This window comes from Bombina bombina, chromosome 5 (genome assembly GCF_027579735.1).
Source record: "Bombina bombina isolate aBomBom1 chromosome 5, aBomBom1.pri, whole genome shotgun sequence".
In the NCBI taxonomy this organism is placed as follows: domain Eukaryota; kingdom Metazoa; phylum Chordata; class Amphibia; order Anura; family Bombinatoridae; genus Bombina; species Bombina bombina.
In genome coordinates this window covers 871,194,557-871,219,638 of record NC_069503.1, presented here as the reverse complement: position 1 = coordinate 871,219,638, position 25,082 = coordinate 871,194,557, and the positions used below count along the sequence as shown (strand labels likewise).

The 25,082-nt window shown below is 37.3% G+C and overlaps 1 protein-coding gene across 7 annotated transcripts in view; it reads left to right on the top strand.

The window, feature by feature from the left end:
* NOL4 (nucleolar protein 4) overlaps positions 1-25,082 on the top strand; it is a 665,641-nt gene that overhangs the window by 264,985 nt on the left and 375,574 nt on the right. For 4 of the 7 annotated variants that reach the window (XM_053715015.1, XM_053715014.1, XM_053715011.1 and 1 more), the window contains exon 2: positions 3,583-3,732. In XM_053715015.1, coding sequence (XP_053570990.1) covers positions 3,583-3,732 — 150 coding nt within the window. Of the gene's footprint in view, positions 1-3,582; positions 3,737-8,416; positions 8,433-14,214; positions 14,257-25,082 lie in introns of all 7 variants that reach the window. The other 3 variants (XM_053715013.1, XM_053715009.1, XM_053715012.1) reach the window with 2 other exon arrangements.

The window sequence follows — 25,082 nt, the reverse complement described above, 5'->3', positions numbered from 1 at the left end:
GCTGTATTTTTCATAGTGTCAGAATACTTCCTCGTATTATCAGCTATAGAAGACAACTGAAATAGTTTCTCAGACTACGATTATGATAACTTGACAGCTCTGCAGTTTAAGATATTATGAAGTTTGGGTTTGGGTGTCAATTAATGCAATAATAACATGCCCTAATCTGTTAGAGGATGATTGTTGGTAACAATGCTTCTGCTGATAATACCCCTGAAGCTTCAAATTGTTTCCTCCCGAATACAACACATAATCATAATTTGTGTTGTTAATCACTTGATATGGTCATTAAAAACAATCTACACAATCACAGAATATGTGCATATGCTGCTGAAAACCAGTAAATCTTTTACTAGAATCATTTTTGCTAATGGAACTTTTTGGAAAAAGGCACATTTCCATTTTTACCTTTTTATCCCTTTAACTTGTTGTGCTCTAAAACTATAGACATATGTGTGTATGCCTCTTTAAGGGATTTGAACAGGGACATTATGAGTATAGTGGGCATGTGTGTTTGTTGAGCTATAGATTTTGCTAATTTGTATCAGTTTAGAAGAGGTTTTTTTTTTTAGCCTTAATTACTTCGGCATTTGTATCTGGTGACTGATAGTGATCACATTGATATCCTAAAGCCATTAAAATGCTGCTAATTATCAACCTCTGTTAAATCTCCACAAAAAAAATGTTATACACAGAATTAAATCCCATTCAGGAGCTGTAAGTCATTGCCTTGAAAATGACATAGCCTGTAAGCCAATTAGGTGCTGCATACACACATATCCACAAGTGTCTAGCTATGTCCTGCTCAGGTCTTTCTAAACAATGGCCTAGATTACGAGTTTTGTGTTAGAGGCTGTGCGGTGCTAACGAGCAGTTTATACTCACCACTCACTTACAGACAGCACTGGTAATACGGGTTTTTACAAACCGGCGTTAACCACAAAAAAGTGATCGTTGAGCAAAATTTTGCTCCACATCTCACCTCAATACCAGCGCTGCTTACGTTAGCGGTGAGCTGGCTGAACGTGCTCGTGCACGATTTCCCCATAGGAATCAATGGGGGAGAGCCAGCTGAAAAAAAACACCTGCAAAAAAGCAGCGTAAAGCTCCTAACGCAGTCCCATTGATTCCTATAGGGAAACAAAAGTTATGTCCACACCTAACATCCTAACATGAACCCCGAGTCTAAACACCCCTAATCTTACACTTATTAACCCCTAATCTGCCGCCCCCGATATCGTCGACACCTACATTATATTATGAACCCCTAAACTGCTGCTCCGGACACCGCCGCCACCTACATTATACTTATGAACCCCTAATCTGCTGCCCCCAACATTGCCGACACCTACATTATATTTATTAACCCCTAATCTGCCACCCCCAACATCGCCGCCACTATATTAAAGTTATTAACCCCTAAACCTAAGTCTAACCCTAACCCCCCTAATTTAAATATAATTTAAATAAATATAAATAAAATAACTATCATTAACTAAATTATTCCTATTTAAAACTAAATACTTACCTATAAAATAAACCCTAAGCTAGCTACAATATAACTAATAGTTACATTGTTGCTATCTTAGTGTTTATTTTTATTTTACAGGCAAGTTTGTATTTATTTTAACTAGGTACAATAGTTACTAAATAGTTATTAACTATTTAATAACTACCTAGCTAAAATAAATACAAAAGTACCTGTAAAATAAAACCTAACCTAAGTTACAATAACACCTAACACTACACTATAATTAAATAAATTAACTAAATAAAATAAAATTATCTAAAGTACAAAAAAACAAACAAACACTAAATTACAGAAAATAATAAAAAAAATTACAAGATTTTTAAACTAATTATACCTAATCTAATCCCCCTAACAAAATAAAAAAGCCCCCCCAAAATAAAAAAAATACAAATCCCCCGAACATTAAAACCCACCACCCACACAACCAACCCTACTCTGAAACCTACCCAATACCCCCTTAAAAAAACCTAACACTAAGCCCCTGAAGATTACCCTACTGGGAGACGTCTTCATCCAACCGGGCAGAAGTGGTCCTCCAGACGGGCAGAAGTCTTCATCCAAGCCAGGCAGAAGTGGTCCTCCAGATGGGAAGAAGTCTTCATCCAGACGGCATCTTCTATCTTCATCCATCCGGCGCGGAGCGGGTCCATCTTCAAGACATCCGATGCGGAGCATCCTCTTCATCCGGAGTCTTCTTACTAAATGACGGTACCTTTAAGGGACATCATCCAAGATGGCGTCCCTTCAATTCCAATTGGCTGATAGAATTCTATCAGCCAATCGGAATTAAGGTAGAAAAAATCCTATTGGCTGATGTTAATAGGTAGTTTATGGGTGTTAGTGTACTTTTTAGCACTTTAGTTAAAAGTTTTATGCTACGGCGTTGCAGTGTAAAACTCTTAACTACTGACTTTTAAATGCGGTACCAGTCTTGACAGGAGAGGGTGTACCGCTCACTTTTTTGGCAGACTCGTAATACCGGCGCTATGCAAGTCCCATTGAAAAAATAGGATACGCAATTGACGTAAGTGGATTTGCGGTATTTCCGAGTCTGGCCAAAAAAGTGAGAGGTACACCTGTACCTTCAAGACTCGTAGTACCAGTGGGCGTTAAAAAGCAGAGTTGGGACCAGCCAACGCTGCTTTTTAAGCCTAACGCAAGACTCGTAATCTAGCCGAATGTGTTTAATCTCTTTGCACAGTTTAAAGGGATAGGAAAGTCAAAATTAAGTTTGCATGATTCATATAGAGCATGTAATTTTAAGAAACTTTTAATTTCACTTCTATTTTCAAATGTCCTTCGCTCTCTTGGTATCCCTTGTTGAAAAAGAAAATGCACATATCCTCACTAGTAGGAGCTACCTGTTGATTGATTCCTGTACACATTTGTCTCTTATGATTGGCTAACTAGATGTGTTCAACTAGCTGCCAGTAGTGCAGTGCTGTTCCTTTAGCAAAAGATAACAAAATAATGAAGCAAATTTGATAATATAAATCAATTGGGAAGTTATTTAAAATTGTTTGTTCTATCCAAATCATGAAGAAATTTTTTTTTGTGGTTTCCTCTTAAGTATATTCATAACTGTTTTAATGAAATGTAGCATTTTATTATAGCATGACTATGTCCTTAGACACACAACTTCTGCTATATGTAACACATTTGTATTTTTTATGTTTTTGATGTTTTAAAGTTTGTACATTAGAAAAGACTCTCAGGTAATATAGAAAACTGTAATCTCATAAATGTATTTAGAATTTGGGATTAATGTTATGTAAAATGAAGATTATTGGCCAAGAGCCAGTCAAAGCAGATAGCATTATATTTACGTGAGCATTCACACAGTGACAAATTCACTGGCGTTTACTGATGTAATATGAATAGGCATGAACAGGAAATGCTTATTTTTTTCTGTAAGATTTATACTTATGTATTAAGAATTTGTATGTTTACTAATTTCTGACTTCAATACCCAAACCAATGAGTGAAGATGTTTTGTGCTTTTTATCATTTATTTGCTCACCCAGTCCTTCTTGTCTCTTCATGTGTCTTAGGATGGGGTTGGCATTGAGGAAAAGCTGTCATTAAGAAGAGTGGCTGTTGTAGAAGATTTCTTCGACATTATCTATTCCATGCATGTGGAAACAGGGCCTAATGGGGAACAAATCAGGAAGCATGCTGGTCAAAAGAGAACGTATAAAGCCGTAAGTACAAAGGGCTTAGCAGTGCTTCTGAAGCAAATTGTGCTTTATATCAAAATTAATACTATAGGGTTTACACTTTCAATTTTACGCATCTTTTAATTCACAGAATATGAAAATAAACCTTTGTACCTTTCATATTAATGTGACTCTTTGTTAGCTTAAAAAAAAAATATCTAGTGAAATATTTTAGAGCATCAGATGTTGAAATTGTGTTAAAATGTCCAGGACTCTGGGACACTTTATTTATTTATTTATTTTTTTCAAAACTTTATTGAAGATATTGTCAAACAATTCAAAGCTTGAAAATAGTGTATACACAATAAAACAAGTACATCAAACAAAAGTTATTCATTTTTTATTAAATAGTTACACTCAGGTTACTGTGCTACATAGATAAAGATTAGCTTTGTTTGTTCACACTTCATTATACTGTCTAAAACAATAATTACTCAGCATAATTTGAAGTATATTTATTCAAATAATAGAAGGGACGAACAGTCTTGGAAAATTGCAGTCTTCCTAACATTTATTCACACAAAGTATAAAGAAAATATGAATGTAGCTTGTTACGGATCTTTCAGGTTTATTTAGGTACTTGAGCTTATGAATCATGTTTATTAAAATCTGCCTTTTTATACTCAACAAGACCAGCAGTTTAAATCCGTTCTCAGCTTGACTGACATGACTAGTAACTGCTGGCAACCCAGTTGCTAACATATGATACACAAGGTAGATCAAAATCCTGGTATAAAAACAGTTGTCCAACCCCCCACTGAGCAATATCACTTGAATATCAAATTATTCAAAATTGTATCACCTCTCAATAATTGTTTTATTTCTAAGTTGACAAGTAGAGTATTTCCGAATATAAACAATCAAAACAAATACTTTAGAAAGATTATATTGAAAATACAGGCCCCAAAGTAGAAACTTAATACAACAAAAGTGAATACACCTGTGGTCACTGACACACACGTTAGATCACTGAAACAAAATTAAGTGCACCTATGATTTCCAATTAGCCTAATTGCCTGAGCATAGTTACCACAACAGTCTAATTATTTTGACCAATGGGCTGTGTCTATCTGCAAGTTTGGATCATGTCTCCACATGGAAAATAATTGCCAGAGGAATTGAAAAATCTGATTGTGAGACTTCACAAAGATGGAAAAGGATACAGGAGAATTGGTGACCAACTAAAAATCAGTCAAAACGTAGTTGCAGCAGTAATCAGGAGGTATAGATCGATACATAGTGCCAAAAATCAGAGCCACAGTGGCTGTCCTCCTAAAATGACGCCACGGACAGTGCGCTACTTGCACAATTTAGCTCTGAAAAACAGGCAACAGGCAAGTGCTTCAGATTTGGTTCCAGGATTATCAATAGAATATTGAGTTTCTGTGACAGCTTAGACAGTGCTAAGGACATTGCATAATGTCAACTTCTATGGACAGCATCCAAGGAAAAATCCCTTGCTTGCTCTTCGGCACAGAACTGCTAGATTAAACTTTGCTAAACAACATGAAAAGCCTGATGAATACTGGGAGCACATTATTTGGTAAAATGGCCAAGATCAAGATACAATTTTTCGGCTCAGATGAGGTGCAGCATGTTTGGTGTGAACCTGGTCAGGATTATTACAGTGAATCCATAGTCCCAATAGTGAATCATGGAGGTGGGAGTGTGTCGATATGGGGATATCTGACTGCAAAAGGTGTTGGGGAGATGACATTTATAGATGGCACAATGAATGCCTGGGATATACAAAAATACTGGCTGACAAGATAACTTCCAGTATCCTGAAGTTTGGCAGAGGACGAATATTCCAGCATGATAACAATCCAAAGCACACTGCCAAAATTACAAAGGAGTTTTTAAAGGAGAAACAAGTGAAAACTATGACCTGGCCAAATATGTCACCTGACTTGAATCCAGTAGAATACCTTTGGGGTATTTTAAAGAGAATGATAAAGAAACACAACCCCTCCAGCAAAGAGCAGCTGAAAAAAAATATCTCTAAAGAAGGGCAGAACATCTCTCCAGAAATGTGTATGACACTGGTTTCCCCCATGCCAAGGAGGATTGAGCCTGTCATCAAAAATAAAGGTGGACATGCAAAGTATTGAAATCAATAAAAGATTTGAATCTCAGTAATGGAAGGTGCACTGACTTTTGTTGCATTGATTTCCTGCTTTGGGGCCGGTATTTTTAATATAGTAAATCTAAACTGTTAGTTTTTAATTTTACATAAGAGCAAATACCCTACTGTAAAACTTAGAAGTACAGGTAATGCTGTTACTGTTAGGTTATACAATTTTGAATCATTTGACATTTAAGTGATATTGCACTGGGATGTACTCACTTCTGTTGTATACTGTATATGTGTGTGTATATATATTACCAAGTGTAATATTGTTTTTGATAAAGCCTTATCCTATAAACAGTATTTCGTTTACATTTTATCAATATAGAAAAAATACAAACTGACACAATTCACTGAAGGTAATATAAAATAATGCAATTTCTTTAGAGAAACATTGACCAGTGATTATATTATATATATTATTATATATATGAATATATTATATATATTTTGTTTTGAATGCACTTCAATTTACTTTTTTTATATGTTTATTTTGTTTTCTTGAAGAAAATGAAAAGAAAAAAAAATATTACTGTCAAATAAAAACCACAAAAGTGAGTACACCCCTCACATTTTTGTAAATATTTTATTATATCTTTACATGTGACAACACTGAAGATATGACACTTTGCTACAATGTAAAGTAGTGAGTGTACAGCCTCTATAACAGTGTATCTTTGCTGTCCCCTCAAAATAACGCAACACACAGCCATTAATGTCTAAACTGTTGGCAGCAAAAGTGAGTACACCCCTAAGTGGAAATGTCCAAATTGGGCCTAATTACCCATTTTCCCTCTCCGGTGTCATGTGACTTGTAAGTGTTACAATGTCTCAGTTGTGAATGGGGAGCAGGTGTGTTAAATTTGGTGTTATCGCTCTTACCCTCTCTCATACTGGTCACTGGAAGTTCAACATGGCACCTCATGGCAAAGAACTCTCTGAGGATTTGAAAAAAAGAATTGTTACTTTACATAAAGATGACCTAGGCTATAAGAAAATTTCCAAGACCCTGAAACTGAGCTGCAGCACGGTGGGCAAGACCATAGAGCGGTTTCACAGGACAGGTTCCACTCAGAACAGACCTCGCCATGGTCGACCTGCCAGCATTTCCTGAAGAGATTGAAGGGGTGGGGGGGTCAGCCTGTGAGTGCTCAGACCATACGCTGCACACTGCATCAAATTGGTCTGCATGGCTGTCGTTCCAGAAGGAAGCCTCTTCTAAAGATGATGCACAAGAAAGCCCGCAAACAGTTTGCTGAAGACAAACAGACTAAGGACATGGATTACTGGAACCATGTCCTGTGGTCCAATGAGACCAAGATAAACTTATTTGGTTCAGATAGTGTCAAGCGTATATGGCGGCAACCAGGTCAGGAGTACAAAGACAAGTGTGTCTTGCCTACAGTCAAGCATCATGGTGGGAGTGTCATGGTCTGGGCCTGCATGAGTGCTGCCAGCACTAGGGAGCTACAGTTCATTGAGGGAACCATGAATGCCAACATGTACTGTGACATACTAAAGCAGAGCATGATCCCCTCCCTTCGGAGACTGGGCCACAGGGTAGTATTCCAACATGATAACTACCCCAAACACACCTCCAAGATGACCACTGCCTTGCTAAAGAAGCTGAGGGTAAAGGTGATGGACTGGCAAAGCATGTCTCCAGACCTAACATCCACCAGCTCCGTGATGTTGTCATGGAGGAGTGGAAGGGACTCCAGTGGCAACCTGTGAAGCTCTGATGAACTCCATGCCCAAGAGGGTTAAGGCAGTGCTGGAAAATAATGGTGGCCACACAAAATATTGACACTTTGGGCCCAATTTGGACATTTTCACTTAGGGGTGTACTCACTTTTGTTGCCAATGGTTTAGACATTAATGGCTTCGTTGAGTTATTTTGAGGGGACAGCAAATTTACACTGTTATACAGGCTGTACAATCACTACTTTACATTGTAGCAAAGTGTAATTTCTTCAGTGTTGTCACATGAAAAGATATAATAAAATATTTACAAAAATGTGAGGGGTGTACTCACTTTTGTGGGATACTGTATGTGTCAGAGACATTAAGGTTCATATTGTCTTTTTGTTATAGAATGTAAAAAAACTGCATGCATGCAAGGAAGTAGAAAAGGGCGCTAGGTGGACGGGTTTATGCTGTCTTGCAAGTATTAAAATCTCACAAAAATGTCTGTTTCCTTCCTTCTTGCCATTTTACCTCACTATATCAAAGCTTGTGAAGTTTCATGATATCACTCTTTATGCTTCAATTTAAACTAAAAACAGTTGCATATGAACATATAGGCAGTTTGTATTTACAGGGACATTCTACTCCAGTTTTTTTTTTTTTTTAAAAAGATAGATAATCCCTTTATTACTCATTCCCCAGTTTTGTATAACCAACTCAGTTATATTAATATACATTTTACCTCTGTGATTACCCTGTATCTAAGCCTCTGCAGACTGCCCCTTATCTGAGTTCTTTTGACAGACTGCATTTTAGCCAACCAACACGAGACCATGAATTACTGCTAGCAGTAAGCCAACACAGCCTAACTGTAAACTTACAGGCTGTAGGTTGCAAACATTGTGTTTAGAATCACTGCAGTAATATACAGACTCAGGGTTGCGCTGTATGAGGTGAGCAGCAAGTATAACAAAATTGTATAACGTTTCAACTTATAGTTCCGTAACTGTGTAGCAAAATAGCATTGTGTGGTATCAGTACCTTAAACATTGACCCTTGAAAAGTTACAGTACATCTCAGATTGGGATTCCTTATACCTTAGGCTGTAGTACCGAGTTCCACGGTATATGTAGTAGACGTCAGTTGCCGGTAAGGCTCCCATAGTATGGCGCTTCACTCTGTGAAGTTGTGTGACTCGGGTAAGGTCATGTGACCAAACAGGAAACCCCGCATAGAGGACCTAGTTACGGCTGCGGATCAAAGAAGCCTCCCAAACTTCTCAAAAGGAAAATTGCAGAGGAATCCAAAAAGCGGTCCTTGATGGTGAACAGTGAAAAACCTTTATTTCCGTGCAAAAGACATATCAATACAAAATACAAAGCACTAGGGAGCGCTGAAACCAGCTTAAGAGTAAGGATTATAGAATATATATAATAATAAAACACCTAACCTGATACTAATATGATACTACTATAATAGGCAATATGTATAATACATGTAAATATAAATTGTGAATGATGAATTATGTGTGAAAAAAATCTTTTCAAAATTGGAAAAAATTATATATGAAAAAAATTCTATGTGAAAAAATTCAATTCTATAGAAGATGCCAGCAACAAATACTAGAATTGCATATCTATATATAAAAAACTTTATTACAATATAGGTCGACCTATTCAAGACATACAATAATAAATCCCAAAATTAAGAAAAAAAGAAAATTAGTATAAAAAACTCCTTAAACCAAAAGTTCATGCATAAGAAACAGTTCCCAGGAGTGGACGATTTTTCGGATTGTTACTATGTGGACCCACGCTCATACAAGGATGCTGTTCTGTGTATAGTTGTAAGAGGAGCGTTCCCAGGACAAAAGAGGCAGTCGCAGCCAATGATGGTATTTTCCCTACGGACAAGGAATCCTCTTAGTAAATGTCACACAGCAAATAGCAGGGGAAGTTACATCCGTACTTACATAATAATAAGCAGCAACCAGCCTCCAAACTTGAACCAACGATCTGTGGAGTTTCAAAATGTAATATCTTTTTCAAGCTCACTTTTGAAACTAGTTGCTCTAGTTGCTCTATTTGCTCTATTTTAAACTAACTCCTACACCTTTGGAGTATTTTATTTGTGCAGATATCTTGTGGCTGAATAACCCTCTGCTAGGTGTTTTTTGTGCAGTATTGGCCATTATAAACAGGCCTTGGGAGCGAGAATGCATATCCTGTAAAAGAAAGCTGCAAAAAATTCACTGGGTTTCTAGCCTAGTATATCTAATTGCTTTTCCCTGTTAAAGCTTTTCTGTTTCCAGTGGCCATTGGTTACTATTGGAAGGTGTGTCCACAGATCGTTGGTTCAAGTTTGGAGGCTGGTTGCTGCTTATTATTATGTAAGTACGGATGTAACTTCCCCTGCTATTTGCTGTGTGACATTTACTAAGAGGATTCCTTGTCCGTAGGGAAAATACCATCATTGGCTGCGACTGCCTCTTTTGTCCTGGGAACGCTCCTCTTACAACTATACACAGAACAGCATCCTTGTATGAGCGTGGGTCCACATAGTAACAAGCCGAAAAATCGTCCACTCCTGGGAACTGTTTCTTATGCATGAACTTTTGGTTTAAGGAGTTTTTTATACTAATTTTCTTTTTTTCTTAATTTTGGGATTTATTATTTTATGTCTTGAATAGGTCGACCTATATTGTAATAAAGTTTTTTATATATAGATATGCAATTCTAGTATTTGTTGCTGGCATCTTCTATAGAATTTAATTTTTTCACATAGAATTTTTTTCATATATATTTTTTTTCCAATTTTGAAAAGATTTTTTTCACACATAATTCATAATTCACAATTTATATTTACATGTATTATACATATTGCCTATTATAGTAGTATCATATTAGTATCAGGTTAGGTGTTTTATTATTATATATATTCTATAATCCTTACTCTTAAGCTGGTTTCAGCGCTCCCTAGTGCTTTGTATTTTGTATTGATTAGTCCTGTAGGTCTTTGAGGGTAACCTATTTTTTCTAGTTGGAGTTTGTAGTAATATATTTTTTGGCGCTGGTCACTTAAGTCTATTTTTTGGTGCAAAAGACATATCACACAAGGTCAAAAACATGCAGGTATAGCTCATCTTACGCGTTTCATGCCAATAGGCACTTCGTCAGGGATAATTGGAAACTCCATTTTCACTCTTAAATAGCACATCATATTAACCCATTATTATCAAAAAACAAAAGTGATTGTTGAAATGTAAGTGCATAGGACAAACAAGGTGTCTGAAAAACATTGATTGTGCTAAATACTGGTAACTCTGTTGCAAATACAGATTAACTTACAAATGGGCAGAAGAAATTTAAATGAAAACATTGTAAATATGAAGATACTAGGCGATAAGCCTGCACAAAGGGCAGTCTATGTTTAACAAATAAAAAACCCCAAGCTAATTTTACTAAAAATAAAAAATGTAAAATTACAGAAAAAAATAAACAAAGCTATCCAAAATAAAAATGTAAACCTAACCTAATACCCCTATAAAAATAAAAAATCCCCCCCAAAATAAAAACACCCCCTAATCTAATACTAAACTACCAATAGCCCTTAAAAGGGACTTTTGTAGGGCATGTCCCTAAGTTAAACAGCTCTTTTACTTTAAAAAATTACAAATTACCGCCTAACAGTTAATACCCCACCCAACCAGACCCCCCAAAATAAAAAAAAAACTTAACACTATAATAAACTAAACTACCCATTGCTCCTAAAGGGGCATTTGTATGGGCATTGCACTTAAAAGGGCATTCAGCTCTTTTGCTGCCCTTAAAAGGGCAATCAGCTCTTTTACAGCCCATTAAATCCCTAATCTTAAAAAAAAAAAAAAAAATCCTAAAACTAAGCCCCAAATAGGTACTCACCGTTCCTGAAGTCCGGCAGAAAAGGTCTTCTTCCAGGCGGCTCCATCATCTTCTATCTTCATCCTGTGCGAAGGCAGCGCGGAACGGTCTTCCCCGATGCACGGATCCGGAGCGGCGGTTCTCAGCAGCAGTTCTCAGCAGCGGTCTTTAGTGGTGGCGATCCTCAGCGGCGCAGAGGCTCCTCTTCATCTGATCTCCGGCGTACACTAAAAATTGAATGGAAGGTACTGCAATCAATTTGGGGTACCTTGCATTCCTATTAACTGAAATTTTGAAATCAGCCAATAGGATTAGAGCTACGGATATCCTATTGGCTGTTCAAATCAGTCAATAAAATTTCATTAGCTCTCATGCTATTGGCTGATTTAAAATGTTCAGACAATAGCAATGCAAGGTACCCCAATAAAAATGGGGTACCTTGCATTCAATCTTTAGTGTGCGAAGGACGATCACATGAAGAGGAGTCTCAACTCCACTGAGGACCGCCGCCGATGAAGACCACCGCTGAGGACCGCCAATGAGAACCGCCGCTGAGGACTGCCGCTGAGGATCCGTGCATCGGGGAAGCCAGCTCCACACCTCTGCTTCACGCCACTTCCGCTCCGGATGAAGACAGAAGATGATGGAGCCGCGCCTGGAAGAAGACCTTCTCTGCCACACTTCAGAAACAGTAAATACCTATTTGGGGCTTAGTTTTAGGATTTTTTTTTTTATTTTTATTTTTTAAGATAAGAGATTTAATAGGCAGTAAAATAGCTGAATGCCCTTTTAGGGGCAATGCCCAATTAGTAGTTTAGGTTTTTTTAGTGTTAGGTTTTTTTATTTTGAGGGTTTGGTGGGTGGGGAGTTTTTACAGTTGGGGGGGATTTAGTATTTTCATAGGGATTAGGTTTAATTTTTTTATTTTTGATAATTTTGTTTATTTTTTTTCTGTAATGTTAGACTTTTTTATTTTTTGTAATTTAATGTTAGGATTTTTTATTTTAATCGTAGTTTAGTAGTAATTGGGTTAATTTAGGGGGTGTCAGGTTAGGAGGCTTACTAATTAAATTAGTTATTTGCATTGTTGGGGGTTGGCGGTCTGGGAGTTAATAGGTTAATTTGGTTTATTGCGATGTGAAAGGTTCGCAGTTTAAAGGTTAATAGGTTAATTAGGTTTATTGCGATGTGGGGGTTTGTCGGTTTAGGGGTTAATAGTATAATTAGTTGGCGTTGTAGGGTTTGGTGGTTTAGGGGTTAATATTGTAATTTTTTTAGTTGGTGTTGTGGGGGTTTGGCGGTGTAAGGGTTAGGTAGTTTCTGTTGTGGGAGTTTAGCCATTTAAGGGTTAGGTTTTTTTTTGTTAATACTTAGTACGGGCGGTTATGTTTATTTTTTTCTTAATACTTTGTGTGGGTGGTTATTATTTTTTTAATACTGCGTGCGGGCAGTTAGTTTTATTTATTTATTTTATACTTAGTGCGTGCGGTTAGTTTTTTTTTTCTTAGTACTTAGTGTGGGCGGTTAGTTTTTTTTTTTTTTGTATTTTTTGCAGGCGGTTACGTGTTTTTTAGTTATTTCATGCTGGCGGTTGCGTGGTTTTTTTAAGGCTTCATTTGCCTACACTGCATTCAGGTGAATTCCGAAAATTGCAGGGTAGTGAAAGAATTCACTTTGGTGGATCCTTTCACCACCCTGCCGTTTTCGGAATCCACCGGGATGCAGCTTTGCTTAATGGAACCATGGATTAATGGAACCATGTTCTGTGGTCTGATGTGAACAAGATAAACTTATTTTGTTTAGATGGTGTCAAGCGTGTGGGGCGGCAACCAGGTCAGGAGTACAAAGACAAGTGTGTCTTGCCTACAGTCAAGCATCGTGGTGGAAGTGTCATGGTCTGGGCCTGCATGAGTGCTGCCGGCACTGGGGAGCTACAGTTCATTAAAGGAACCATGAATGCCAACATGTAGTGTGACATACTAAAGGAGAGGATGATCCCCTCCCTTCGGAGACTGGGCTGCAGGGCAGTATTCCAACATGATTACTACCCCAAACACACCTCCAAGACGACCACTGCCTTGCTAAAGATGCTGAGGGTAAAGGTGATGGACTTGCCAAGCATGTCTCCAGACCTAAGCCCTATTGAGCATCTGTGGGGCATCCTCAAACATAAGGTGGAAAAGTGCAAGGTCTCTAACATCCACCAGCTCCGTGATGTTGTCATGGAGGAGTGGAAGAGGACTCCGGTGGCAACCTGTGAAACTCCATGACCAAGAGGGTTAAGGCAGTGCTGGAAAATAATGGTGGCCACAAAAAATATTGAGACTTTGGACCCAATTTGGACATTTTCACTTAGGGGTGTACTTACTTTTGTTGCCAAAGGTTTAGACATTAATGGCTGTGTGTTGAGTTATTTTGAGGGGACAGCAAATTTACACTGTTATACAGGCTGTAGACTCACTGCTTAAAATTTTAGCAAAGTGTCATTTCTTCAGTGTTGTCACATGAAAAGATATAATTAAATGTTTACAAAAATGTGAGGGGTGTACTCACTTTTGTGGGATACTGTATATAATATACTTAATATGCACATTTATTTTATACTTTTTATATGTGGCGTTGCCTTATTTGCTGTTATGATACACATTTATTTTTTCATCTGGGAGATCTATATATATTCATATTTACAATGTTTTCATTTAAATTAGTTCTGTCCATTTGTAAGTTAATCTGTATTTGCAACAGAGTTACTAGTATTTAGCACAATCGCTTTTTTTCAGACACCTTGTTTTACCTATGCACTTACATTTCAACAATCACTTTTGTTTTTTGATAATAATGTGTTAATATGATGTGCTATTTAAGAGTAAAAAGGGAGTTTCCAATTATCCCTGCCGAAGTGCCTGTCGGTATGAAACGCGTAGGATGAGCTATACCTGCATGTTTTTGACATTGTGTGATATTTTTTTTTGCACGCCAATAAAGGTTTTTCACTGTTCACCATCAAGGATCACTTTTTGGATTCCTTTGAATTCTATCCAATCAGTGCCCTCTCACAAGTAATTACGCGGGCATGAGCACAATGTTATCTATATGGCACACATCAACTATCGCGCTTTAGCTGTGAAAAACTGTCAAATGCATTCAGATAAGAGGTGGCCTTCAAGGACTTAGAAATTAGCATATGAGCCTACCTAGGTTTAGCTTTCAACAAAGAATACCTGAAGACCATAGCAAATTTGATAAAAGTAAAAGGGAAAGTTGTTTAAAATTACATGCCCTATCTGATTCACGAAAGTTTAATTTTGACTAGACTGTCCCTTTAATGAACTATATGTTTATTTTATTTATTCTTTTGAATGATGTTCTAACTGTGCTGTCTGGAAGTTAGTGAGATAATCCTTAAAAATACTTTAATCTTGCAACTTTCAGTTACAACACATTTTCTTTTTGGATTTCTCCGAGATTTATTGAATCTAGGTCAGTGACACTGATTCATAGTACTAAAAAAATAAAGATACATAAAACAGACTTAAAGGGATAGGAAAGTCAAAATGAAAGTCAAAATGAAAGTTGCAAGAATCAGATAGAGCATGTAATTTTAAGGCACTTTTAAAATCACTTCTATTTTCAAATGTTCTTTGTTCTTTTGGCATCCATTGTTGAAAATTAATACTCACATATCCTACACTAGTGGGACCTAGCTGATGATTGGTCGCTGCATACATTTGTGATTGGCTAACAAGATGTGTTCATCTAGAGGCCAGTAATGCAATGCTGTTCCTTCAGAAAAGGATAACAAGAGAATGAATCATATTTGATAATATAAGTGAGTGAAAATTGTTTAAAGTCGTATGTTCTATCCAGATGATTAAATACATTTTTGAGGTTTCCTGTCCCTTTAACAAATACTACTGGAGCACAGCCCTGCTCTAGAGAGATTACAATTGTACTACGCTGATTAAACAAATATGCTTTATTTGAAAACTCTCACTGGAATTTTTTTCTGATTCTTATTTGGTACTTTTATGTCATGGTCTGAATATACTGTATGTGTTCATGGCTCTTTTTTAAGAATCACACTTCCCACAACATAAAACTTCCTTATTTCTTCATTATACATTAAGAATGCTATATTATTATTCTGTTGTCTTGTTAAACCTGTTGTTTGATGAGAATATAACCTTATTCTAGCTATTAGAATTCTCAAAAGAGCACTTGTATGGACATCTGCCATTAACCCCAAGCAACAAAGGGAAACACTCTGTGAAACCAAGGGATTTCTTGTAATAAAAATGTAATTTGTCAGTTGGAAAAGATAATTCCAGGACTAATATAAAGTGACAGAGATGATATCGATAACCTTTATTAAGTGCATATGCTGTAATATCATAAATTAATTAAGTGAGCTAACAATATTCATTTACTGATAAAGATTCAATTATTCCATCTTTTTTAATCATAGTTTATTAGTACATAAGTTTTACTCTTGGCTGACTATAATAAGTATTTTTTCTCTATATTATGTAACAGTGATTACTAGTAGACGACAAGTAATATATCGTACTTTTTTTTTTAAAAATAGATTAATTGTGAGAATGTGCTGATTATGGAAACCATTCTTGTTAAAATTCAGTATTACACCAAGGATTATCATTTATTTTTCATTGAAAACATTCTGTTTTTGACTGCTGGAAGATTTGTACACAAGGTCAGGAGATCTACAGATAAAAATGTTTTAGTGCATACATTGCAACCAGCCACATGTTATAGTAACAGACAAAGAATACTTTTGCTATTATAACTCCCCTGCAACGTAATTGCTGTAGAATTTGAAAATCGTCACAATGTGTCTGTTGCTTAAGTATTGTGTAGCTTGAGTTTGATTTTTAGCAAAGGTTGTCATAATGCTGAAATTATGTTGCTGTCATCTTCCATTATGTCTTTAAAAGTAATTTTCTTATTTATTTCACTCCGTTTGTCTGTAAGTATAGACAGTTCATATTGGAAATATTGGTGATTCCCGTCCAGCAATATTCAAACATCTTCTTACAGGGACATTATACTCTATATTTTTCTTTGCATAAATGTTTTTTTTTTTTTTTAAGTTTTACATTTTTTATTGGTGCAAATTACCATCATGTACAAAAATAAAAAATGAACAAAAGTATATGGAGCTCGCAGGCCCCTACGTATCAGATGTATAAGAATTCAACATAAGCAAACAGATAATTATTTATATTTGTGCATATTGTACAGGAAAAAAAGGGAGGAGGAAGGAAGGATGGGGTGGCAGAAGCTGGGAGGGAACCTCACTATAAGAGTTGTCAGGCCAAAGTTATATGTCAAGCATCTGTTGTGACGTTAGGGGACCAGGTAGTGTCATAGCGCATATTCCAGTCTGCCCATATTAGTTCAAATAAGTCTAAGTTGCTTAAGGTATAGAATATACTTTTTTACATATTGTAGATGTACGCCATTGAATTTAGTATGGTGGGCCAACCTGGGGGAGTCGTACTTTTCCAAAATTTGGCTATTGCTGCTTTAGTAGCCGTTAGTAAATATATACATAGATATGCTTGGTGTTTGGGTAAAACATGAGTACCAATGTGGAGGAGAGCATTTGAGGGGGTTTTGGGGAGTGTTATACCCAAGCCGGATAATGTCCAAAAGCAGGTATTCCATAAGGGTGTTAAAGTAGGGCATTCCCACCGTATATGTAAAGTGTCCCCTATCTTCCCGTAGTTACGCCAGCATAGAGGTGAAGTAGATCCATACATTTTATTAAGCCTAGTGGGGATGAGGTACCAGTGTGTTAAGAGCTTATAGTACGTTTCAAACAAGGTAACGCAATGTAAGGCCTTTTTGGTAAGGGAAATTGTATGTTGCCATATCTGTGGGGAGATGGTCGTGTTTAGATACGATTCCCATTTAAGTAGGTGAGGAAGTTTATTCTCAATGTCTGTGTTTCCTATTAAGGAGTAGTGCATAGAGAGGGGCCTATGTAATTTGTTACCTTTTTGCCAGGTTATTTCCCATAATGTGCAGGGGCGACATAATTCAGGCTTAAAATCCCAACTGATCAGGAAACTCTTTAGTGTAGTATATTCAAATGTCATGTGCCGAGGAAGAGCTGGTTCAACCTTTAATTCATCTAGTGTTAGAAAGCGTGGGGTTGGGGAAGTAGACCAAAGGTCCGAGACTGTTTGAACCTCTAATTGTGCCCATCCCTGCGGATGGGAGTCAGGTAGACCTTGGAGAAGGCCTGTTAAAGGAGGGATAGGCGAGGGGTGCGGAGCAATATGTGGGTAATGTCTGGTCTTATCCCACATTGCAAGACATTCTCGAATGTTTGAGGTTTGTCGTGAGTGGGGAGGGATCCAGATTAAGTCAGGTAAGTATATGTGGTGTGGTAGTGATGCCTGTTCTATGGTTTTCCATTTGCTGGGAGACTGTGTGGCACACCATTGTGCGATGTGTGTGAGCATTGCTCCTTCATAGTAGCGAAGGATCGAGGGGGAGGCTATGCCTCCTCTATGTAAGGAGCGCTGGAGAATTTTACGTGATTTTGGGTAAAAATTACATTTTGAGGGCTGTTAACCTACCTATCCATGATATATAGGTGTAATCCCATTTGTCTTTCAATGTACGTAGCTCAGAAAGCAGAGGTAGATAGTTATCCTTTATCATCTGTGGAATATTGTGTGATATCTTAACTCCTAAGTGTGAGATATAGTTATTAACGCAATGAACTTTATATTGAGCCTTAAGGGAATCAGCTACTTCTTGAGGTAAGCCCCAGGTAAAAATTTCAGTTTTGTCTAGGTTCAATTTATAAAGGGACATATGGCCAAAGAATTCAAGAGTATCCTTCAATCTAGGGAATGAAGATAGCGGGTCCGAGGAAAATATTGTAATATCGTCGGCGAATAACATTATTTTGTGATTTGTACCATGGAGAAAAACTCCATCTATTTTCTTATCTATTCTGATTTGTTCCGCTAGAGGTTCAATTGCGAGAGCAAACAGTAGGGGCGACAGGGGACACCCCTGTCTGGTGCCGTTAGAGACTGGGAAGGAGAGTGAGTGAAAACCTAGTCCTTTAACCATTGCCGAAGGGGTGGAGTACAGTGCCTGAATTGCCATAATGTTTTTTTTCCGGAAAACCAAAGGTCTTAATGACCTCCCATAGATAGGTCCATCTTATACGGTCAAAAGCCTTCTCTGCATCTAGCGAGATAACAGAGAATGGCCTATTGCATAAATGTTTTGTAGATGATCCATTTATATAGCCCATACAGTGTTTTTGTTTTTTAAATCTATAGTTTTGCTTATTTTTAAATAACATTGTGCTGATTGTGCTGATGACTCCTAACGAAGCCCCAAAGTTTTAGAAGTAGACTGTTGTCTACCTACTCCAGCTTGCTTCTGTTTGTGTAAAGGGTCTTTTCATTTGCAGAGGAGGAGGGGGGTCTGCTCTTTTTGCTGTCCAGACCCTTTCACTTGGTGTCCCAGACTAACATTTTAAACAGTGCTAAACTGGGAGCTTCTAAGTACGTTTTTAAAAGGTTTTATACTTGATTTTTAAACCAGTATCTGCATATTATTCTTTATAGTAGATTCTATTACATGCAGTTATATGAAAATTGGTGTATACTGTCCCTTTAAAGAATCAGCAGTGCATGACACACATTAAATCTTCACTGATGCAATACACACCACCACCAGTTCTTTGAGCAGGCATGATGTTTAAATCCTGATTTTCTAGTCTCATGCTGGTTAACCCCCTTAGAACTGATGACAACACAAGGTTGTCATCCAGACTATGTTTTTATTACAGATAACAAACATGTGTTGTCATCCAGGGGAGCATTTTCAGAGCTAGTCAAGGCCCCCCTGTACTTAACCCCACATATGAGGGGGCTGAGTGACCCGGCATCACTCGGGTAATCCTGGGATGCCAGTGACATCACTGCTCATGAATGTAGTGATATCACAAGTCCTTGAGACCCAGATGTACCTGGCTACAGTTAGAAGCTTAAAGGTGCTGTGTGTCTTGGGCATGTAAGTTAAATGAAACCCCAATTTTTAGTTTATGATTCAGATCATTCAGAATACAATTTTTAAAAAGTTTCCTGCTGAAGAGACATCTAGATAGGCACATGTCTGGAGCACTACATGACAGGAAATAATGCTGCCATCTAGTGTTCTTGCTAATGTATAAGATTGTTGCAAAACTGCTGCCATATAGTTCTGCAGACATGTGCACACTCCTGAACTTATAGTTTTGCTTTTCAACAAAGGATAAAAAGAAAACAAAGAAGATTTGATTATAGATGTACATTGGAAAGTTGTTTAACCCCTTAAGGACAAACAATTTAAAATGTACGTCACTTGTCTTTTAATAGGGTTTGCAGTACCAACAGCGTGGTACGTCTTGATCATTAAGGGGTTAAAATGGTATGTTCTTTCTGAATCTTGAAAGAAAAAAATAACAATTTTATGTCCCTTTAAATGTGAGCAGCATCTAAAAACTCCCAAACAGCTCAATTCATGGGGTGGAAATGGCCCAGCAGTTTTGGATTTAAACTAAAAGCATTGTTGGTAATGGAAGTCTACTGTAAAATGCTTCTATTTAACATTTAAACACATCTGTGCACATTTCAGTTTTGAAAATAAATAAAAAAAATGTTTGAAAATTTCGGTTTTGACTCTTCTATGCCTTTAAGGGTATAATGTACTTCCAATAAGCCAGTAGAAAAACAAGTGTTTAGTAGCTTCCACTGAAGAAATACTGGGCCAGATTACAAGTGGTGTCTTAAATTATTTCGTTTGCGCGCTAACAGCGCTGAAAGTAAAAATTTATCACAGCTGCATTTGGGAACATAAAAATGATATTGCATGTTTCAAGGTATTTGACTGGGACTGGTTCAAAAGTGTGTGTGTGTGTGTATGTATGTGTATATATATATATTTAAGTGTATACATGCATATTTATATCTATATAATGTGTATATATGTATGCATGTTTGCACAAACATATTTACACATACAAACACTAATACACATGTATAGACATCTACATGCAAATATACACACATATTTCGACATCTTCTATATATAGATTGGAGCCCTTCCCAGGCAAACACTTTGTCATATACCATATCCCTAATTGAACCCTTTTAAAATATTTTTAGTAATATTTAAATGATATATTTTTATTACAACGTGTATATATGTGTGTAATACTTTATTTTAATGTGTTTTTGATGGGATTTGTGCAACTTTTTTTAACACTTTACATTAGATCTGAAGTTGCACTAAATATTCTAGCTCAGTTTTGGCCTCTGCTTGAGCACAAACTATAACCTTCAACTTGTAATGCAGCGCAAGTTAGTGCAGTCACGATCTCCTTTGAAAGTATAGGCTACACTTGAGTGATGTTGGATACGCTAACTTTTCTCTGGTTAATGTGCTTTACCATGGACTTGTAAAATCAAAGTCACACACTAATGGTAGCACGGTCAAGCGATTAGTGCACCACTTGTTATCTGTCCTACTGTTTTTCTCAAGAATCTAGCACTAGAAATGTTGCTCATACACTCAGCACAACCAGCAAGTTACTGACATATATTTGCTGCTGACCATGGTCCTGAAACAAATGTGCAATAATATTAAACAGATTCCATCCTTTTACAACAGTGCAGTTGACCATCTCTTAGGCTGAATGATTATGGGTATGGCAGCTTTTTCCATAGATACTTGACACTTACATTCAAAGAATAATGCCTAAAATCTCAAAATTCAATCCGTGCTACATTTACTTTAATACTATCAACAGGATTTGTTTTTCTAAGGTTAGTAATTGTTAAAGCATTCATAGTTGCCTTCACAGAAAAAACAATAAAGTATATAAATTGCATGTCATATATAAAAATAAAACTTTGTTTACATAAGAAATATTTTGTGTCTCATAAATAAACAAACAAAATGGTCATCAAAAACCACCTAGGGATATCTAATTAAAAGGACAGTAACGTCATAATAAGACTTCCATGATTAAGACAGAGCATACAATTTTAAACAACTTTCCAATTTACTTCTATTATTTAATTTGCTTCCTTCTCTTGTTATCCTTTGCTTAAAGGTTTATCTAGGAAAGCTCAGGAGCAGCAAATAACCTAGGTTCTAGCTGCTGATTGGTGGGTTCATATATATATACATAGGGGGGTAGTTATCAAGCCGTCAACCTCAAAAACGCTGGAATTCTGCAGCGTATTTGTGGCGAGGCTGATTCACCTTAGTTATCAAAGGCTACAGACCGGCAAAAGTAAAATTTTGTGACATAAACTTCGATCCGCCGGACTTCGTCCGACACAGATCGATTCTTACGTCACTCCAGATGTTCCGCACACAAGTACGGCACAATCTGACTACTTTTGCTAGTTATCAAAAAACTAGCAGGTACGCTTGGCACTTTTACTGCCCAGCGTACATGGTTTTCAATCCGCCACCCTGGAGGCGTCGGATCCCATAGGAATCAATGGGAGTCTGACCATAGCGAAAGTACAAGTTCGCTGCTGACAGACATCCCATTGATTTCTATGGGAGCTGTCTACACTTAACACCCTAACATGTACCCCGAGTCTAAACACCTCTAATCTGTCCCCCCCTACACTGCCGCAACTAAATAAACTTATTACCCCCTAAACCGACGCTCCCAGAGCCCACCGCAAGCTACTCTATACCTATTAACCCCTAAACCGCCGCTCCCTGCCTCTGCCGCAAGTATAATAAGTGTATTACCCCTATACCGCCGCTCCCTGACCCTGCCGCAACCTATATTAAATTTATTAACCCCTATCCTGCCCCCCCTACACCGTCGCCACCTATAATAAATTTATTAACCCCTATCCTGCCCCCCACTACACCGCCGCCACTGTAATAAAATTATTAACCCCTAAACCTAAGTCTAACACTAACCCTAACACCCCCCTAACTTAAATATTAATTAAATAAATCTAAATAATATTTCTATTATTAACTAAGTTAATCCTATTTAAAACTAAATACTTACCTATAAAATAAACCCTAATATAGCTACAATATAAATAATAATTATATTGTAGCTATCTTAGGATTTATTTTTATTTTACAGGCACCTTTCAATTTATTTTAACTAGGTACAATAGCTATTAAATAGTTATTAACTATTTAATAGCTTACCTAGCTAAAATAAACAGAAATGTACCTGTAAACTAAAAACTAACCTAAGTTACAATTACACCTAGCACTACACTACACTTAAATAAATTATTCCTATTTAAAACTAAATACTTACCTGTAAAATAAACCCTAACGGCTAGATTTAGAGTTTTGTCGGTAAGGACCCGCGTAGCTAACGCCGGCTTTTTTCTGGCTGCACCATAAAAATAACTCTGGTATTGAGAGTCCACATAAAGGCTGCATTAGGCTCCAAAAAAGGAGCGTAGAGCATATTTAACGCAGCTTCAACTCTCGATACCAGAGTTGCTTACGCAAGCGGCCAGCCTAAAAAACGTGCTCGTGCACGATTCCCCCATAGGAAACAATGGGGCTGTTTGTTTGAGCAGAAAAAAACCCTGCAAAAAAGCCGCGTTCAGCTCCTAACGCAGCCCCATTGTTTGCTATGCATAAACACTTCCTACGTCTGCACCTAACACTCTAACATGTACCCCGAGTCTAAACACCCCTAACCTTACACTTATTAACCCCTATTCTGCCGCCCCCGCTATCGCTGACCCCTGCATATTATTATTACCCCTAATCTACCGCTCCGGACACCGTCGCTACTTACATTATCCCTATGTACCCCTAACCTGCTGCCCTAACATCGCCGACCCCTATATTATATTTATTAACCCCTAATCTGCCCCCCACAACGTCGCCTCCACCTGCCTATACTTATTAACCCCTAATCTGCCGAGCGGACCTGAGCGCTACTATAATAAAGTTATTAACTCCTAATCCGCCTCACTAACCCTATAATAAATAGTATTAACCCCTAATCTGCCCTCCCTAACATCGCCGACACCTAACTTCAATTATTAACCCCTAATCTGCCGACCGGAGCTCACCGCTATTCTAATAAATGTATTAACCCCTAAAGCTAAGTCTAACCCTAACACTAACACCCCCCTAAATTAAATATTATTTAAATCTAACGAAATTAATTAACTCTTATTAAATAAATTATTCCTATTTAAAGCTAAATACTTACCTGTAAAATAAATCCTAATATAGCTACAATATAAATTATAATTACATTGTAGCTATTTTAGGATTAATATTTATTTTACAGGCAACTTTGTAATTATTTTAACCAGGTACAATAGCTATTAAATAGTTAATAACTATTTAATAGTTACCTAGTTAAAATAATTACAAAATTACCTGTCAAATAAATCCTAACCTAAGTTACAATTAAACCTAACACTATACTATCATTAAATTAATTAAATAAAATACCTACAATTACCTACAATTAAACCTAACACTACACTATCAATACATTAATTAAATACAATATCTACAAATAACTACAATGAAATAAACTAACTAAAGTACAAAAAATAAAAAAGAACTAAGTTACAAAAAATAAAAAAATATCTACAAACATAAGAAAAATATTACAACAATTTTAAACTAATTACACCTACTCTAAGCCCCCTAATAAAACAACAAAGCCCCCCAAAATAAAAAATGCCCTACCCTATTCTAAATTACTAAAGTTAAAAGCTCTTTTACCTTACCAGCCCTGAACAGGGCCCTTTGCGGGGCATGCCCCAAGAAGTTCAGCTCTTTTGCCTATAAAAAAAACATACAATACTCCCCCCCCAACATTACAACCCACCACCCACATACCCCTAATCTAACCCAAACCCCCCTTAAATAAACCTAACACTAAGCCCCTGAAGATCTTCCTACCTTGTCTTCACCATACCAGGTTCACCGATCGGTCCTCAAGAGCTCCTCCGATGTCCTGATCCAAGCCCAAGCGGGGGACTGAAGATGTCCATGATCCGGTAGAAGTCTTCATCCAAGCGGGGCAGAAGAGGTCTTCCATCCGATTGAAGTCTTCATCCAGGCGGCATCTTCTATCGACATCCATCTGGAACGGAGCGGCAGCATCCTGAAGACCTCCGACGCGGAACATCCATCCTGGCCGACGACTGAACGACGAATGACGGTTCCTTTAAATGACGTCATCCAAGATTCTATCAGCCAATCGGAATTAAGGTAGGAATATTCTGATTGGCTGATGGAATCAGCCAATCAGAATCAAGTTCAATCCGATTGGCTGATCCAATCAGCCAATCAGATTGAGCTCGCATTCTATTGGCTGTTCTGATCAGCCAATAGAATGCGATCTCAATCTGATTGGCTGATTCCATCAGCCAATCAGAATATTCCTACCTTAATTCCGATTGGCTGATAGAATCCTATCAGCCAATCGGAATTCGAGGGACGCCATCTTGGATGACGTCATTTAAAGGAACCGTCATTCGTCGTTCAGTCGTCGGCCAGGATGGATGTTCCGCGTCGGAGGTCTTCAGGATGCTGCCGCTCCGTTCCAGATGGAT